Source organism: Aulonocara sp. 'chitande type north' Nkhata Bay, linkage group LG19, assembly GCF_057382095.1.
Source record: "Aulonocara sp. 'chitande type north' Nkhata Bay isolate Kocher_YH1m ecotype deep benthic linkage group LG19, A_spYH_male_GT1.1, whole genome shotgun sequence".
Lineage (NCBI taxonomy): Eukaryota > Metazoa > Chordata > Actinopteri > Cichliformes > Cichlidae > Aulonocara > Aulonocara sp. 'chitande type north' Nkhata Bay.
Genome location: NC_141362.1, coordinates 20,998,888 through 21,018,354, shown reverse-complemented (window position 1 = coordinate 21,018,354; position 19,467 = coordinate 20,998,888). Strand labels below are relative to the sequence as shown.

At 41.7% G+C, this 19,467-nt stretch overlaps 2 protein-coding genes across 3 annotated transcripts; both read right to left on the bottom strand.

Annotated features, from left to right (window-relative positions):
• Window positions 1-249: 249 nt before the first annotated feature.
• On the bottom strand, window positions 250-14,198 carry tulp4b (TUB like protein 4b). Of its 2 annotated transcripts, XM_086275047.1 has the most exons (16): window positions 14,120-14,198; window positions 13,229-13,509; window positions 11,182-11,451; window positions 10,566-10,694; window positions 10,242-10,403; window positions 9,890-10,070; window positions 9,689-9,796; window positions 9,427-9,593; window positions 8,844-9,068; window positions 8,349-8,583; window positions 7,778-7,901; window positions 7,510-7,654; window positions 6,281-6,374; window positions 6,046-6,189; window positions 2,511-5,941; window positions 251-2,284 (listed from the first exon to the last, which is right to left on the bottom strand). In XM_086275047.1, the coding sequence occupies exons 2-16, from the start codon at window positions 13,244-13,246 to the stop codon at window positions 2,168-2,170; spliced, it is 5,550 nt and encodes a 1,849-aa protein (XP_086131173.1). In that variant the 5' UTR covers window positions 13,247-13,509; window positions 14,120-14,198; the 3' UTR covers window positions 251-2,167. The 2 variants fall into 2 exon arrangements, with proteins under 2 accessions (XP_086131174.1, XP_086131173.1); XM_086275048.1 differs by lacking the exons at window positions 13,229-13,509; window positions 14,120-14,198 and adding an exon at window positions 11,563-11,644 and having other exon boundaries at window positions 250-2,284.
• A 453-nt stretch (window positions 14,199-14,651) lies between these two features.
• myct1b (myc target 1b) lies at window positions 14,652-16,781 on the bottom strand. Its single transcript, XM_086274996.1, has 2 exons — window positions 16,608-16,781; window positions 14,652-15,748 (listed from the first exon to the last, which is right to left on the bottom strand). Exons 1-2 carry the CDS (start codon window positions 16,660-16,662, stop codon window positions 15,252-15,254), a joined length of 552 nt encoding a protein of 183 aa, XP_086131122.1. The 5' UTR covers window positions 16,663-16,781; the 3' UTR covers window positions 14,652-15,251.
• Window positions 16,782-19,467: the final 2,686 nt, after the last annotated feature.

The following is a 19,467-nucleotide window of genomic DNA, read 5'->3' as shown; positions in this document are numbered from 1 at the left end:
GTTTGAAGCCACTAGCCGGGAACCCTTCTGTGTGGAGTTTCCATATGCTCTATGTCTTTCTCCCTCAGTCCAGGTTTTTCCCTCAGTCCAAAGACATGCGTTTTAGATTAATTAGTGATTCTCTGCGAAATGTAATGTAAATGTAAAAGTAAATAAACAAATTTAAATGTTTTATATCTACAATTGCATTAATATTTCTCTCACATTTAATGGAAAGTGAAGAGGGGTCTTTTGCAATCACTTCCATTGCATTAGTTAGTAAAAGATCTAATATGAAAAGAAATAAAATAAAAACAACAAAAAACATTTTGGAACCATAGATTTTTATTCCATTTTGGCCAGCTTATAGGTCCCCAGAAAACCTACAGTCATATTTTTCTTTTCATCACAAAATAAGAGAAAAACAATCAGGCAGCAAACCATTCGGTTATTAGGCAGTATTGCTGATAATAACTGACACGCACTGTTGCTAAAATCTCTGAAGCTGCACTGAATAAAAAAAGCTGAAATGAAAACATCTGCACCAAATGTTCTGTAACTTTTTGCAAAATACTTTCCAGTTAAAATAAACTTCTAAAAACAAGTGACAGATTTCCAGATATGATCACATTTTTTTCTTTATACAATAGCACCAAATCTACATGAATCTGACTCCCACTAACGGGTCATCTCTAGCAACTTATGAGTATGTTGTAGTTAATAGCTCTGCATGTTTATGCTCTCATTCTTTTTTCTGTAACATCAACAAAAAAAACCAAAAAAAAAACCAACTCAAGGTGCAATGTTAAAGCAAAGGTGAAATACAAAATTATTCAAATTAGCAACATACACACATATTTTTCTAAGCACATAATAATGTTAGGTCACTAAATACACAGCGCAAGCAGCATTACATTTTCTTTTGCAGGTACGACATTAAGTTCTGTGTAGGTAGCATTATTGCACACAAGCTCTATCTAAAGCAGCACTGGTTTCCAAAATAGGCAAACTACTGTACTTCACATTCAAATGCAGAATTCAAGTAGCATCATAAACACCCAGTGGAAACAAAACAGAGCCAACCAAGTGAATTTGATTGAAAAGATATTAATCGTTACTGTGTAGATTTATTCTGGGTGACATGAGATCTACATGACATCATTTTCTGCTAATTTTCTAGCAGGCATCCTTTCAGCCAAATGCCTTTGGCTAGATATGGCACCCATAGACTTACTGTACACGATTACTGACAACTGTATCCACAATAGTTGATTCTGAAATCAACAAGGAAATAGAGAATAATGTTTCTTCAATCGAAATGTGTTTCAATTTACAAGTGGAAAAATGAACACACCGTCAGGTGTTGAATGGGTTGAATGTACAGAGGCCAAAATAATACGATTAACTATGTTCATTGCAGCACTTCATGGAAGTAGCATGAAGAGAAAATATATAAACTATGGCAAACTGTACTCAACTTTTCATGTTGCAGCTACCAAATTTATATATCCCTCTATTGCATGTTCAGCAAATTGAACATAATGTTGAAGACATTCAACTGAAAAAAATTCCAAATGAGATTATAAATAAATGTAATTAAATACCTATAAGTGTGATATAATAAAACTGTATAATATATCTACTTATTTCTTAATACGGATTTAAAATAGTGCAGCCTTTATATAACACACGGTATGGCTTAGTGAACGTGTATATAAATTTTGAATGCCACTTCAGACTTATATATTTGCTGTGCTTATTTCTTTATAAACACGACAAGGTTATTAATTTGCAGTTCGATAGCGAGATAATGTGTTTGATACTACAGATGGCACTAAACCTCCAGACAGCTTTTAAAAGTCACTGCAACATAAGTTAGTTAGGTTTGTTTTCTTTAATCTAATATATACCATATCATAATAATTATAATACTTTGACTACATGACTACATTTAATATATGAACTAGAAATTATGGATTCACTTAAATCTCTTTCATCAACACCAACCTGGAGTGACTTTGCCCTAAACACACTGATTGTAAATTGCCTCCATGTGCAAGACTAGCTTGTACATATATTAATCTCTTCTAAGTAAAACAGGACATTTTCTCCATCGTAGCCCCACACGTTGGAAGGTAAGACCACTCAGCTCTGTTGAGTTAGTGCACAGCAACACCAAATGACCTTTTCACTTCAGCCTCTGAGTCACATTTGCCAAGGCAACAGCAAATGCTTGCACGGCTGAGAAAGGATACTGGAAATCCAAGATATAAGCATTTCCATCTATCCGCCCAAACTGCATCACCTAAAAAATTGTAGAAGAAGAAGATATTTCAGAAAGAAAGCAGTAACCAAAACATAAGCATCGTGAAGCTGCTTTTTTTAAAGCTAAAGCCCAAAGATGTACAAGATGATGTCACACGTGTTTGGTGTTTTTGCTTTAAGGGCTGAAGCAAAAATAGAAAAATAGAAACCCCTGTGAGATGAAAAGACAAATCATTTTTAAATTCACTAATGTTGCTTATCATTACCTGTCTACCATCCAGTTCGATCTGAAAATTCTTTGCTGACTCCTGGGTGACTCGACCTCCAAAGTCAAGCTGGTACACCTGGGTGGCCTCATTCCACAGTGGCTGTTTGTTGGCCATAACGTACACAAACCCTTGGCTGCCTAAACTACGGTCCTCCCTTTCATTTGCCTTGCGACACTTTATCTCCTCCAGCTCACTTGCCATACGCATGCTGCGCTTGTTCTTCCAGCTCTTCTTACTACTCTGGTTCTGGTTCATTAGCTCATCACCGCTAATGAAGAGCTCTGGCTCACTCTCTGAGCTATCCTGAAACTCATTCGTGGTCCTGTTCATTTTCTTTGTTTTATTAAGTTGTTCTCTCTGCCCCTTTGGCTTCTTTTTCTCTCTGCTACCAAGCCTCGGGCTCGCAATGAGAGTGTTGAAATCAGACAGCGCACGCCCTTCCTTTCTGGATTTGCCCTCAGACACAGTGGGCATGTTGGCCTCCTCTGCCCGGCTGTCAAGCCTTTTGCGGCTCTTCTTGTTGAAGCGCTCTGACTCTTGTGGGACAGGGCTTTCATTTAAGGATGATGGCTCTGGAAAGTTATTGGCAGATTCTGCGAGATCTTCTGTGGCACTTTTGGATGGTGGCAACTCGGTAGGTGGGGGAGGAGGGGGAAGAGGAGGTGGGGGAGGTGGTGCAGTAGGAGGAGGCGGGGACAGTATTGGCTTCTCCAAAATCTGGTGAGTTTTGGTTGGGAGTGGAGGCGCGGGAGGATCTTGCATGGGCGGTGGGCAGGGGTAAGGGTTCCAAGGGTGGAGGCTGACCGGGTGCAGTTGGAGTCCGGCACATGAGCTTGCTCCTGGGTACAGAGGAGGGAGAGGACAGCAGGCCAAGTTGGCCAGATTTGGGGGGTAGCCCGGTGGCAAGACCAAATTGGGGTCCTGCTGAGCAAAAGGGACAGGAGCGACCACTTCATTTGGAGAACACTGTTGCGGAGGGTTTTGCAAAGTCTGAAGTGGGGGTCCACTGTGACCCACCCCTGGAGGAAAGGGTGACAGGGATATCTGGTAACCTGATGGAAAAGTAAGAGTGCTTGTGCTCGGACTGGTTGGAGGTTTAGTTGTGAGGACAAAGGGAAGCCGAGTCACATCAAGGTGCTGAGCTTGACTGATAATAAGGGGAGGCGGTTTATGAGGTGGGGGAGCTAACATTGTTTGATCCGGGGTGAGCCAGAAATCTTCTGTGGCGGAGGTGTCCCACTGGTAAGGCGGAGGGCGTTTTACTGTCAAACTGACATCACCAAGAGTCAGCTGACGTACTGATTTTTCAAGGTGACACTGCTGATTTAAAGTCTCGTCCTCAGTAAATGCAGAGTTAACATACACTGTTCTGTCCCGACTGTTGTCAACGCCACCCAGTAGACTGTAAGATGACTGAGATGCCATTGGAGAGGCATTTTTGGAGTGCACTATAATGGTACTGTGATGCGCACCTTTCCCTGATGGGAAGTCCTGCCTCACCACCGTTCCACCTGCAATACCACTACTGGTAGTTCCACCTCCACTGACACTAACACTGGTGCTGCTGCTGTTACTACTGCACTGTGTGCATGTGTATAAGGCAGTGGGCACCCTCTGCTGGTAGGAAAGGGCTAATGCACTGTTCATTTTAGCTTTAGTCGGTAGTGTCCTTGAGCTGTCCATCATCTGTGGCACTTTGAGGCCCACATCCCTTCGTTCACGACGTAGAGTGGCATGAATGAGGCTGCTATCAATTCTCTGGGGAGGAGGAAGTGTAGCTGTTACCTGATTGGCTGGATCAGGGTAAGGAGGGGGGTCTCCACTTGGTATTGTGTATCGAGGGACAGAAAGACGACTTAATGTTGCTGAACTGTATGGAAGCTGAATTTTTTTATTCTCTGAGGAAGTGACTTTGAGGGTAGCTGAGCCCCCAATGCTGTGCACAGCGTATGCATTCTGGTTGCGAATGAGGCGCCTTCGTGGCCGACACACCTCCTCCACATTGCCACTGCTGTCAAAGGTCGTGATCCTTTCATACCCAAGAGGTGTTGGGTACTGTAAGGTGACAGGATGAAGCAAAAATTCATCCTTTTTCAGGCAGGGGTCCGGTGCCAGGATACTTGGGCTGTCACAGTTTGTGATGAGAGTTTGAGGAGGAGCAGCAGCTGAAGCTGCTGCTGCAGACACTACAGTCCCAGGGTACGGAGGAGGGGGATTTATTTTCCTCATCTGAATCTCTACAGACCCATCTGTATCGTTAAAGGAGGGAGGTAATGTACGTGGCAGACTTGGCTTCAGAGTGTGTCCATGGTCTCCCCTGTCGAGCCCTGGCTCAGTGGTGGGAGGTGGCATCTGGGGAAGAAGATGAATCTGTTGCAAGGAAATGGTTGGATAGCCAGATGGAGGAGGGGGCAATGACATTTGGATCTTCAGTTGCTGCTGCATTTGTTGATGCTGCCTCTGCATTTGTTGATGCTGCTGCTGGATCTGCTGATGCTGCTGCTGGAGCTGCTGCTGCTGCTGCCTCATCTCTTGGATCTGTTGTCGGATTTGCTGCTGCTGCTGTTGCATCTGCTGCTGCTGCTGCTGCATTTGCTCGTGCTGCATCTGCATCTGCTGCTGCTGCTGTTGGATCTGCTGTTGCTGAAGCTGTTGGTTCGTCACTTGCTGTTGCGCTTGTTGCATTTGTTGATGTTGCTGAACTTGGTGTTGCTGATGTTGCTGTTGTTGATGTAGCGTCTGCTGGTGGTGCAGCTGCTGTAGTTGCTGATGCTGCTGCAGCTGCTGTGACTGGGATGGGTGATGGTGTTGCTGTTGCTGCTGTTGCCCCTGCTGGTGGTGCAGCTGCTGTAGCTGCTGGTGTTGCTGCTGCTGCAGCTGCTGGTGTTGCTGCAGCTGCTGCTGTGATTGGGACGGGTGATGGTGTTGCTGTTGCTGCAGTTGCCCTTGCTGCTGTTGATGATGGTGCATTTTCTGCTGCTGCTGTGTCTGTATTTGTTGTGACTGTTTAGATGGCTGCTGGCGAGGCTGCTGTGAATGAGAACGCTGTGAATGAGGCTGTGGTGGGAGATGGTGAGGTGGAGGTGGGGGAGGTAAAGTGCCAGGGAGAAGAGGACCCATCTCCAACCCGTTGAAGATCATCTGACCAGGGCTGGTGTATCTAGTTGGCACGGGATATGGTGACGCAACAGCATCCTGACCATGATCAGTGACAGGGACAGAGGCTGCTGCTGCTGCAGCTGCTGCTGCAGCAGTGGCGGTCGGGTTGGTCAGAACATCAAGCTGAATATTCTGATTGGCCAAAAGAGACTGAACCAGACCAATACTCTGAGTTGGGGACATGGCTTGAGCTGGGCTGTGGATGGGAGCAATGGGAATGTTGACTGTACATGGAGGATTGTCTCCAGCCACTCCAGACGGCCCCATCACTATATAAGAAGACAGAGAAGAAGAGTATAAGCGACTTAGGATGATAATAAACTGATGGGCATGCAAACTAATTTATTTGCATCTTTTTGGATTTCCTTTTTACCTGGTAAGTCATCCTCATCCTCGCTGAACACATTGGGGTTGAACACCGGCAGACTCATAAAGTCATGAGAAATCTTTCGCACTTCTGGAAGGTAGATTGTCATCTGTCTCGGTTGCAAATGAAGCAAACTGGTCTTATAGATGACTGAAAAAGAAGAAAATAGAGTTGACTCGAGAAGGAAAAAGAAAGTAACTTTTGAGTAAAGTCATGTATATGTGCTGCTTTTGTTTTTTACCTGCGCCAAGATTCGTGGGGAGGAACGAAGCAAGTCCCACAATTTTGAATTTTGTCCCCCAAATATTAGATGTCACTTGTGCAAGGTAATTGTGCTGTGAGGCAGAAAATTGAAGATAAAGGGGGAAAAGTGAATAATAAGTGTGAAAGCTTTGCTGCTAAGCACATGTGAACCTACTTCCAGCACACTATTGACTGTTATAGTCCATGATAAATAATTAAACTGATGACAGTGCCCCTTCGCTAGTTTTCCCTCCTGATTTTCCCCTGCCCTGCTGCCTGATCATGGAGCAAATGCACACCTACATGTAAGAGATAATCAAGTAAAGAGTGTAATCTGGGTTTAAAAAACTTAAATAGAAGCTAAAGCAGTTAATTATCTGCAGCTTCACAGAGTTAACTACAGCAGAGCAGAGTCCTTAAAGGCTGCACACATCTGCTCACTTGGCACATCAGCAGAAAACTTAAATTTGTGTACCTTACTTTAAATGTTGCTGAAGTAGAGACAAGATTAATGTGGACCTAACAATAAATCACAGTCTGTATTTTTCTTTACCTCTGACAGGTGAGCATATATTCTACAGTCAAATCATTTGTTACACAGTGGCCATCATCCGTTTGAGTGCTGAACTTCATCATAGCAGTTGGCTGCCTAAACTAAATGCTTTTCTTCTACCCATGGATGGATGTATTGATAGTTCAGGGGGCTGGAGGCTATCCAAGCTGCCACAGGGCGAGAGGGTACACCCTGGACAGGTCACCAATCTGTTTCAGGGCTAACACAGAGAGACACACAACCATTTGTGCTCACATTCACCAGAATCACCAATTAATCTAACCCCGCTAAATGCATGTCTTTGGACTTCAGAAGGAAGCCAGAGTACCTGGAAAGAGCCCAGAGCATGCAAACACAGAAAGGCCATGGCCAGATGATGGATTTGTGCTGTAAGGCAACAGGGATAACTGGCCTATGCTGCCCTAGATAAACAAATATTTTTCTTTTTTTTAAAGCTTAAATTCAAAGTCAGTATTTCCACTATGGCAGTAACTGTGAGTTTGCCAATCATTAAAGGATCTTAAAGAAATATGGCAGCCCAGTAACAAAGAAAACATATTGTAACATAAGTTTCTGTGAATTACACAGTGATGATAATGCAGGTACTACAGTATTACTAGCTAATGAGCATGAGCTGTAATACTTGGCAGTACATATACTTGGCAGGTCATTACCTCCGTAATTCCATCCATAGAAAACTCACGCCGTGTCAGGCTGGGTGACCGAACGGGAGGCTTCTTTGTTGGTAGGCGTGGCGATCGCTGACCTTCTTGATTGGCACGTGAAAGTTTGGGAGATTTTCTTGATTCCATGTTCAACCTTTGAAACAAAGACACATTTTTACACCTCATAAAATCACTTGGAATGATGAAAAAACATTGCTGGAGAAAATGTGCAGAAAAATAAAAAACATTTATATAACTTCAGACGTGTTTTGGTGACCTGTTTCCACGAGATAACTTTGGTGACTTCTTCCCGACCCACTCATCGCTCAGCTCAATGTCACTGGAGTCAGAGCAGTTACAGCTGTCGGTGTATGAGATCATGGGATTGACGCAAACTTCCTCTGAAAGAAGCACAGCAAAGAAAAATAAGAAATAAAGTTGAGCTTGAACAAAATATCTACAATACACCAACTAACATGCCATTAGTGGGCAAGCTCTGCATGAATAACATTAAATGTAACACGAGTGCAGCCAGGTCACGATATACTCTATTCCTGTATCAGGCCCCAGACCATGTTGCATCAGAAAACAACACTCATCACCACACTCTGTACTTGTTCTTCCTCAAGGTGAATGACGAGCGCACAGCACAAATATGCACAAAAACAAGGTGCATACAGAATGACCCTGGGCAGGTCTATTTTCTGTTCCACCCCTAATGCATTTTGTGGTTACTTTGGTTCATGACCATTCCAAACTGTGCAGAGTTTTCACTGCAGCTAAAGACAAAATGAATAGCGACTTTTAAAAGATTTAGGTGAAGTGCTTTCTTTCAGGTCTAAACCCACCTGCCTTGCCATCAGTTTTTGGATCCATAATAACAAACTCGGGCCGAAGTTTACTGATGCGCCTTCCTTTGAGAATAGGCACCAGCCCTCCTAAATATTCTAGGTACAGCGTGTAGCAGGGTCCGCCTGCTTCAGGACTGTCCTCAGCTCGCTTCATGGTGCAGTGGAGCCTTTCGTTCCCTGCTGTGGGATAGCTGACAAAGTCGCGGATGTTGTTGGGGTCAGGAATTGGGGGCTAGAACAAAGAAAGGAAGGAGCTGTAAGACTGCTGGACACTCAAATGAAAACATGCCCCTGTCAGCAATTTTCCTTTACTCGCTGTGCAATAAAGTTGGTAAGAAACCTATCTCTGACAGTCACTGCACACTAATGAAACAGGGATCATTGCACCGCAACGGTGTATATGAAAAGCAGTGGTGAAAAGCATCACTAACACCTGACCATCTGCTGTACCAAAAAAGACCTGATGCAGGATTGCACATTAAACTTTAATACCTTGATGGTGGGGATAAAAGCAGTGGTGACATAAGAGCAGAGAAGCGAGGGCATGTTTAGTTTCCCGACATCTTTCTCCTCTCGCAGGGCGCTGGCAATGCCTTGCTGGCATAAAAGTTGGAGGCTGGCCACCCTGTGCTCCACACGGACCACATAGAGAGCTGGTCCACATGCGAGGAACAGACGGGAATCTCTGTGACCCCAACAAATGGTGGTGATGGGCCTCTGAAAAAGAACCACTGAGAATAAGAAACTTCCTGCAGGCGTCAATAGCAGAGCAGGTTCGCTAGTTTCTGTTTTATGCTACTTCCTATTGTTGACTTAGAGCTGGAACAAAGGTTAACACCCTTTAGGTTAGATTACAAAACAAACAATCTACACTCTTGTATCTGGCAAAGTGTCAATCCTAATCTTTGTTGTAGTTTGCTTTCAAGAATGTCTGAGAATGTTTAACAATTGAAAGACAATTTCTACTAATTGGTCCTCACTTGTGTGGATTTCATGAAATATGACACAAGGTTTATGTTTATTATTATAATTTTTTTAAGCAAGACATCTATCCCTTAATTTATGAAGGACTAACCTGCGCCGGTGTCTCCAAAGTGTAGATGTGTTCACCTTGGACATTATAAAACTTAACAAGGGCATTCCTCATGATGGATGCACAAGCTGAGTCAGAAGGGAGCCCATGTCTCTCCATGCCAGCCACAGCCAGGAGGTCTCCCTGGGAGCACCACTGGGCCTCGACGTCTTTGGTGTAAAGAAAAAAGGGTATTTACTTCACATGATTAACAGTATATATCACTAAAGTTGCAAATTAACATACTTATGTTCAGAGTTCATACCTTTAAGCCCTGAGCGAATTATACTAGGAGAGAGGTCATCATAGTTATTCATCAAACTGATATCTCCTGATAAGAAGGTGACAGTCAACAGAGGCTTAACTCGCCGCACTTGGAGGAAGAAAGAAAAGTACACATGTGAGTCTTCCTCAGGCAACACTTTTAACTAAGTTACATGAGCCGAAGGGCAAACCGGTTTAGTACCTAAAGGCAGAATATTGTCATCGGAGTCTGTGTCGCTCTCCGTGCTGTCCTCGACTAGGAAATCGGGGCAATTCCAAGACATGCTCACAATCCCATCAGACTCGTGTAACAGAACATGGGCAAGCATCCTTCCGTGACAGTCCATCACAATTACCTGACCATCTGCTGTTCCAAACAACACCTGAGGGGACATTGCACATTAAACTTTAATAGTTGATTAGATAAACAAACAAACCCATTTCACTCACTCACTTCAAGATTATGACATTATTCCACAACACCTTTACATTTTTGAATTATACGTAATTGTAATTATCTTTTATGTAGTACAAATTCAGCCAAACATAGGTACCTGCTGATCGTCAGGGGTCCAGATGCCACAGGTGATCTGGCTCTCCAGATTAATCTCAGAGGACCAGTGTCTTTGACCGCTGACCGAGCCGACTAACACAAACCCATCTCTGTATGCAATGAGGGCTTGAGTGCCATCATGGGACCAAGTGAAGTCACTCACCTAATTTAAAGATTTGTATCATTAGTGTAATTACACAAGAGGTCAGCGCCAAGAAGATAGAGCCTTTCTGTTGCATCAGTTGGAGTACAAGGGTGTTAAATACCATAAAGATGGAAAACAAAGCAATTTTAGCTCATATTTGCAAAAAAAATTCATGTCTACCTGGGCTCCTCTGTCATTCACTAACTCCACAGACCATCTTCCTTCATACTGAATCCACACAAATATGCCTCCTTCCATATCGCAAGTGGCCAGCTTCTGGAAGGGTTCATTCCAGCGCACCAAGACAACCTGCAAATACCCCAAACACCATCAGCTTTTTTTCACTAGCAGAGGAACATTCATCGATATAAAAGCTAATGTAGTTCAAAGAAAAATCAACTTACAGAGAGGAAAAAAATAATGTAAATGTGTCTAAATATTAATGGCACACAATATTGAAAATGCACTCTGTTCATATAGCATTTTAATTTATTTAAATGTAATAAAAATTAGCATTTCAGCGAGATGAATCATTTTACAAAGTATGCTAATGCATAGTCTCTGTAAATATAGTGTGCATTTAACCCAATTTAGTTCTGTAATATGCAGGATTGTTTTGTTTTAATTTATTTATTCAAACAGTAATTTCTTGATTTTACTCTGCTGTTGCAAAAGTTCCTTTACGAGTGGGCTGGATCAGTAATAAGATCATTGTTTTAGTTGTGTAAAATGAAAGAGCAGAGGTCAAATTCTTATTTATACATTCAACTCATTGCAAAAAAAGAGAAAATCCCACCTCGCTGTTGTGTCCTCGCAGGTTAAAATTGATTCTCTGAGGTGTACTTCTATCCCTCCTGCAGTGACTCGATGTAAACGTCACCCCAACGACTCCTCTCCCATTCCCTGTGGCGAGCCAACCCTCCTCATAGTACCGTCTCCGGCACACTGGCTTGTCCTTCTCACTCTTGGGGACCCGGCCTTTCCACGAGAGGCAGAGGATGTTGGAGTCGCTGCAGAGGATGGGACCATGTTCCACGGCGGCCAACATCCCTACTGATTGACCAGGCTGGCAAGCGAAACAAAGAAAGAGAGTTTCAAATAACACCATGCTTTCAATTGTAATAAAGCTAGATAATGAACGTTTTCAGTTTATGTCAGTGTGTGACTCTGCATTTACTTAAAACTGCCTTTTCAGTGAAGCTCAGGGCATTCTGGTATGAACACTGTCATGGTCAACAGGAAGCTCGGCTGTGGTTACTAATGTAAAATATGAAATAGTTTAGATTAAAAGCTTATTGACCTTTGAAACACAAGATGACAGAACAATCTCAATACAAGATCCAAGCTTTCCTGATGCTTCCAGTCATATCATACAATCTTAATGGGCAGTTGCTGTTTGCCCGGTACAAATTTCCTTCTTTTCTGAGCACTTCTGGACCTTGGCAGTTCATTCAAAGGCCTTTTTAGGGTGGAGTTTAATCAAAGCAGCTACAAAGATTGAACTTTCAACATCAGCTTTAAGGGTGATTTTAGAAAGAAGTCTTTAATGTAAAGAGAGAAAAACCGGATTTTCAATATATACAAAGATAAACAAGGGGTGTCCCTGCAGGTTTTAGATCTCACCTGAATCACATGATTAGTTCGTTACCAGGCCTCTGGGGAACTTCAGGACATGTTGAGGGGCTAATTTAGCCATTTAAATCAGCTGTGTTGGTTCGAGGACACATCTAAAACCTGCAGGGACACCGGCCCTCGTGGACTGAGATTGCCCACCCCTGGGCTAGTGATATAATCACAAATATGGTGAGACTTTTCTGTATAAAAATAAAAACACAGCTTTGTGTATGTTCCTTTTACACAGAGATCATCAAGATGAGTCACCTATGTTATCAAGTTATGAGCAGAGAGTTGGTTCAGCTTTAAAATGTTGCCTCCCAGAGGCGTAAATTTGCACGTTAAGAGAAAACCCCTGAAAAAACACCCAATTAACGAATTCATGGATATCAGTGGGCATCATCTTCCTGAGCTTATGTGCAGGTACCAGACTGGCGAGTGAAACCAGGCACTTACATCATTTACAGGTTCTTTGATAAATTCCATCCTAATGATTTTCATTTGTGAACAGACTTTACGCAAGTACACAAGTGAATCACCAAATGTGCTCTGACACCAGTAAAATCACGATGTCTGCTGCTCATAGTGTTCTAGCTGTTATTCTATTATTCACTGTCCGTGGAGTGGCTCCAGGATTTGTCTCTAGATTACATCATCACGACAGTCTGTGTTTTATTTCTTCATATTCACAAACTGAAAATGAGAGGAGGACTAGACGAAACATGTGAATTGCAATTTAGGGCACAAATATGTAAACCACAGTGTATTTTTAAATCCTGTCTCCACAACGTAGGTTAGACACATTTCATTTTTGGGTGCATTCATTTTGCAACCTTCCTACTCATTTGGATTTACATGAAAATGTCTGAAAGAGCTCACTCACATAGATATCGTAAAGATTTCCCACATTAGCCCTGGAGGACCTTTAAAATGCTATTTTAACTCTTTTAGGTCCCCGTAGTAGCTTTTAAACAATGCTATTCTATAATACTAATTTCACTGAACACAATGTTTTACAAGTACGACAGAAACAAATCTAGTCTGGTTTGCTTTTAGTTTTTGGGTGTCTCTTCTGCAATTTAAAATCAAGATCTGTTTATGAACGGTTTAGATCCTACGTGGTATCGTCTAGCACACTACATAATAAGTAATAGCATTTTATAATATGGCTAATTAAAGTGAAAAATGACATTCAAGTTAGTCTGGCAGCACATAAATATAAAAAATACCTCATAGTTCCTGGACATGTTGAGTCAAAATTCCTCCATTGAAGGTGTCCATATTTCCATTCAGATGGTGCACTGGAGGGTAGTGGCTGCTCTGCTCTTGATACTTACAATAAAATCTACGGGGAAGTAAAATGCATCATACAGCCAAATGGTGTCCAGCTCTACATTCACCCAAATCAAGCAGCTCTACGCTCCAGAGTTTGCCATTAAATGACTTGAGGCTTCTGTGCCAGTAGCCCATCCCATGTCTTCCTGATGTGGCTCCAGAGAGTTGTGCAATCCTGTTGCAGTGAAGATGAAAAAAAGAGGAAAAGAGGAATTTTGTTATTCAACAAGTAAGGTAATCAGAGAGAGAAAGAGAGAGAGAGAGGTGGTTTTTGCTTTAAATAGCATCCTTGTCATTCAGTGCATCAACCTTGAAATTCACAGTGTTTCTCAGTCTCTATGCAACAGCAACACTGCATTGGAGACCAAGGCACTCGCAGTCTCCATGGGTACTGATACTGTCTGTTCCTTTCCACCACAGCAGCAGCAGCAGCAGCCAGGCAAGCATAAGAACTAAAATGCCCAATATTTTACACGAAGCAGACCCAAAACATATCATAGTGTAGCTAACAATAATATAATTGCATCTTATGACTCAAACTCAGGTTTGAGACTTTAGCACCCGATTACAGTCGAAATAAATTACCCATCCTTTCCTTTATAAAGGTCTCCCACTACATGACACATTACATCAAATGATTTTCCCATTCAAAGGCGTCTCACCGCATGCAGTAGTCTGAATGATTAAGCGCTTACGAGACAAAAACAAACTGCGGTGGTAAATGAATGTATTCATTTATAAAAGCGACTGTGAGGAGAAAAATATATCCTATATGTTGTACGTACCTGACACCGCTGTAATCACGTACTAATCCAGATGTAGTCGGCGCACAGTGCGGTAGTGTTGCCAGGCACTTTTCCGCTGGCGCACTTTGGGGTTGTGGCTTTAACGCGGGTTGCCATGAGGCAGGTAGCACGTAAAATAGACCAATGTTTTCAAGTTAGTACAAAATAAAAGCGTCAACACCCATGATAATCGTCTTAACAAGCGCTGGAGGTGACTATGTGCAGTTCATTTAGGTATCTTATGATATGGAGGCTCGTCCACCGGCTGTTAGCATATGATAAACATTAGATTCAACACTGCACTTCAAAAGCGTGTATCCTTCATGATGGCAACCCCACAAGGCGCACCCGATCTTTGCGACGTAAGTTGAGGCGACATTCTTGACACAACACCTTGATTTTATGCGTGCGCTGGTAACCCACTGTCCCACCTTTCTGCCTCATGATCAGCATCACAAACAAGAGACACGAATTTCATTAAATTCACATGCGTGTGAATTCTATAACAACAGATTCAGACATTTAAAAATAATTATTTTTGTTCTTTATTGGCTCTCGTGGACACACAATCAGGGGCAGAACCTGCTCTCAGACCCTTTAAAAACAAACAACAACAACAACAACAAAAAGAAAACAAACACAATTGGTAGTTTACAGGTTATGAGAGGTCATGTTACAATTAACCAGTTTAAAGAAAATCACCCACTGACTGTTTTTGATAATTAACTAATCAGTGAACCACTTCCAAGCTAAAGCGAAAACAGCTCCCCCAATCTTCCTCGGTGTGCAAATGTGCCTCTTGTGTCCGTTTATAGGTCATCACAAATGGATATGTAACATTTAGAGAAGACAAAATAGGATGGCCATTATTATTTTGTCATTTGCTGATATTTTATGAAAAAAAGTGAATTACAGGGAAAATAATGTGCAAATGTATCAATTATGGAAACTGCAACACTTATTCGTGTCTTTAAACAAAAGCTGAGCTAACACTTCATGTCTCTAACCCCTTCACACTGCGTCAAAGTGAATCGTGCACAGACAGCTGTCCCTTTAAAAACAACGTAAAGCCAGAAAGTCTATTGTTATCCACCGAACTGCTTCAGTTCTTGTTGTATTTATGTGGAGTTTTTCAGGTGCAAGTCTCTTCAAAGGCATGGATAACAGTGTCATATGCAGGAGGGGGCGTCTGCGAGGGTAGAAAACCTTTAAGCCCATTGTTGCCCAGCCAGAAGGAATGCCTCTTGTTTGACACAAGCGATGCTGAATCAGATGAGTTTGAAGGCACTGCATCCTCAGACACCTGGGTGTCATCTCCCATATCTAGGGCAGGCCTGCTCTTCTTGGGCAGTGGGCGAAACGTGGATGTCTCTGCACCTGGCTTACTCCCCAGGGGGCCAACTGGCTCGAGAGAGGGCTGTCTGTAGACGCTCAAAAAAGTGCTTCGGTACAGGCCCAGCTGGCTGCTCGTGGCATCGTTTGTTTGTGAAGCGCCAGATTTCTTTTTGGAGTGCCTGGTGATCCTGGCTGTAGCCCGGCGCCTGGATGCCCAGGTCAGCAGAACGTAGATCAAAGCACCCAGCAGCAGGCCCACAAGCACAGATAAACAGAAGGCTAGAATCATATCGCCTGGAAACAGAGAAATCATGCAAAGTCTCAGAAAAGGGACTGCAGAGGGATAAAAAAAATGGCTGGAAATATTTAGTTTAGAGGGAGATAGGATGGATTGTGTTGTTCTCATAATGGGTAAATTATATATCCAAATGGTAGTTTCAGGAGAGGAACAGCTAAGATCTTAGAGTTGTTTTGAAATATTCCTCCGGTGTATTGATTTATTGTTTCTGGAAAACGCTATACTGGGCTACAATGTTACATAAAACCTTACATCATACCTGGTGTGTGGGTTTTTTAGTCTGTGTAGTGTCAGTGTGATGAAGTGCAAACAGACCATTTCATTTATGTCAAATGTATAAAAGATTTACTCAACATTTCCATCGTCATTCTTGTCCAGAAACAATGGAAACTTTTAAAATCACGTACTAAAATTGGACAGCCGCATAGAAAGCAATTCATATGTTATGTAAGACATCAAGACAGCTATGGCAAACAAAGCCTATCACAGATAAAAACATGTTCTACTATAGAAGAAAATATAAGAAACTCAAAGGGGGTATTTTAAGTGCTGTATACTTGCTGTTCTGACTCTGTCTGCAGTAAAGAATTGCATCCAAGATACTTGAATAGTACTGAAGTAGCAGCAGGACTCTATTTTGGCCCCAGACCATTCAGTACTTGTTTGACTGATCCAAAAATAATGTGCATTTTAGTATTTTCTAGTGATCTAATTTTGGATTGCAGGTTTTTTACTGTGAGACTGTATGTGTTGAATCAAGTGAAGAACTATCACATCTATATTTTAAAATACAAAACTTTGTACTTTTACACAGTGTAGGCTACAGCTTTGGGAAAGAAATGCAGATACACTCACCCAGATTGAATGATTTGTCTATTTCCAAAGAGGGATCCGTTTTATTTTGTGCCATTATTCCACTATGAGCCCAGTTCTAGATCCCACACAGACGGAGAAACACTGAGCTTTTTCCAAGACAGACTTTTTGCTTTTTCCCCCCTACAGTGTTTGCTGTGGCGGAAACTTTGCTGTCATGCTTCCTTCCCTCTCTGTCTTTAAAATTAGCAAATGCATTGCTTATCTGTGTGGGACATAACACAGGGAAACAAGCTCATTTCCTTTTACATCATTTCCTTACGATCAATACTTTTTAACGAGCCATTATTGACACTTTTTTTTTACATTTAAAAAGCAGGCCATGTTTAAGAGATCTATTACTTATGTAACAATTTTATTCAGATCATTCAGTATCATATAGAAAGTTTTTCATGGATTTTCAGGCAAGTCAGAATAAATAGTCTTTCCTCATATGCCTGAGAAAGTTTTCAAGTGTCTTGACAAGGTTCTGGATAATGAAAACCTAACCATCCGCTTAAGAGTCTGCAGGGTATCAAGCTCTGAGTCTCTGTGGGGATTTCCTTCAATTGTTGCTGTGTTCCCACTTCATTCCTGCCCTAAGAGCTTTCAGGACAACAGCACAGCCTGAACCACAGCTCTCTGGAGCTCAGCACGTCTTTGTATTTTTGTGTTCCTCTGTTTTGTTTTCTAAGGTTTCGTTTCAAGCTTTCATTTAGTTAAAACGTGTTGTTTCTAGGTAAATGAGCTGATGCTCGTTTGTAAGACTGTCATGTCACAGAAAATTCCAGTAGGTGACGCCAGAGTAGTTGTAATGAGTTTTATTTCGAGCACTTGGTTTGCACATAGGGTTTGAAACATATTAAGGTATGATAGTGTACAGACTTGCTTTCCTTTAGGGGACAAACAACTTTGGCAAGCAATGGTTCGTGCAAGTCTCTAGAGAATAAAGATAAATTTAAATTTAGCACAAATGTGTGTTTGGTCGATTATTTCTTTGTAGTGACAATGATTCTTGGCTGTAGTGGGTGTCTGCTCTAAGCATGCCACGTTTAGGAAAACTTCAAGGTGGTGTTCCGCAAAATTTAGACATAAACACAAATTAATTTCTTTACTTTGATTGCTAAGTTTAAGTAATGAGCTCTGTGTGTGTTTGTATCATGAATTAAATGTAATACATGTAAACCAATACATGCTCATGCTTTAAGCTTGTAAATGTTAATAAGCAGCCCTTTTGTAGAGCAGAAGTGATTAAACAGTCTACTGAGGTCCCTCTAAAGGTTCACGCTGGAGGAGGATTTTTTTTTAACAATCTGGCAACCTGAAAATAGCTCTAGTAGCATATAAAGCAATGCACATTAAATATTAATAAAGTAATTAATTACAGATTACAGATGATCTTTAATAGCCTTGTTTATTGATGTGCATGCACTGTATTAAACCACCACAGTGTGTTTCTTTCATTTATGCCATTTACCATTTACCATATTTGCTAAACATTTTAAAATGTTATCACTTTGCCATCAAAAGTAATTTATATTTAAAGGGCTATATACCCGGGAATCATCTGTGTTCTGCAGAAAAACAAACCCATTGTTCCTATTAATTAACAAACAAACAAATAGATTAGAATAGAATAGGAATGACAGGAGCTTGACCACACTTTCCCGAACCCTCCTCCTGCAGCGTGTGGTGCAGCTTGTTGCCAGCAGTTTGCCGCTCAGCTTCTTGCGGTCGCGAACTTATTGGCGGCTGCAGCGCTTCACGCCACCATGTTTCATTTTCAGAGTTACCAATGGCAACGAGGCAACACACGCGCAGCACACAGGCACTTCCCCTGTGAAGTTACTGTGCTCTTCAGTGCTCAATGCGGTAAGATGAAATGTCAAGAAGCTGCTGCAGATTTCTTGATTGTTTTTGTTTCATTCATTTATCCTCCTGTTTAATTACCTGTATTTTGTGCGCTCGGGCGTTTTCGTGCTCGGTCTTGTGTGTGTTGCTTCTGTAATGTTAGTAACTTCCTCTCTTGTCGAACTCGCACATGCACATACATCAGATAGCTCTACAGCTCTGCTACTTTGATAGACACTAGTTAAGAGTAAAGTAACGTGCCTGTAGGATTAGTAACGCATGGGAGCTTTGGATCCAAAGCTTGGTGTCCAGCTAAATTCAGAATTTACTTGAGCTAATCTTAATTTACATTTCCTCAGTCGACAGTTTAACTTCCTTTTTTGTTTTAAAAAAAACTTTGCTTTAGATAAATGAAAGCATCAGCCAAGGAGAAACCGTTTTTAGCCGTTATATCTAAATCTGTATCTATGACTTCCTGCCAGTTTCTAAGTGCAGTCAAATTCAGTCAAATGTCTTCATAGTCTATAGCTTACCTATCATGTAAGCAAATATTTGACTGTTAGACTGTGTCATCATCCCCCCCATTTGTAACACCTGTAGTCTTATAGGATCCTATATATGCATTTTCTTGAGAGTCAGAAAAGCACAAGTGTCACTAATACCATAAACCATGGCTCTCTTGTCCTTATACGTGTGCCCTCCTGGCTGTGATGCAATAATATGTTTAGTTATCTGTGAAAACATAGGAAACTAAATGCAATCAAGTATTATTTTGAATGAATTTGCCTGTCTCAAAGGATACTTGAATGATATTAAGGAGTAAATAGCACTTAGAGATGAGTTACTGTTGATCACAATCATTTACTGACTGATCTGTTGCAAATATCTATCTTATTAAGACCACTAAGAACTTAAAAGTAACTAACTAACAGGCTCTTGTGAAAGAAATCTTTGGAGACGTTTCATCTTTTAGGTTTTAAGTAGAACAATACAGCAAAATAATTCTGTTCAG

Bases quoted from the DNA above. Each gene is read 5' to 3' on its own strand.
- tulp4b (XM_086275047.1), bottom strand. The intron at 7,655-7,777 runs GTCACCAAAACA...TTTGTTTCAAAG, and splicing joins AAGTTATCTCGTGGAAACAG to GTTGAACATGGAATCAAGAA. The intron at 2,285-2,510 runs GTAATGATAAGC...ACAATTTTTTAG, and splicing joins TCGAACTGGATGGTAGACAG to GTGATGCAGTTTGGGCGGAT.
- myct1b (XM_086274996.1), bottom strand. From the start codon at position 16,662: ATGGCACAAAATAAAACGGATCCCTCTTTGGAAATAGACAAATCATTC. The intron at 15,749-16,607 runs GTGAGTGTATCT...CTCTGTTTCCAG, and splicing joins AGACAAATCATTCAATCTGG to GCGATATGATTCTAGCCTTC.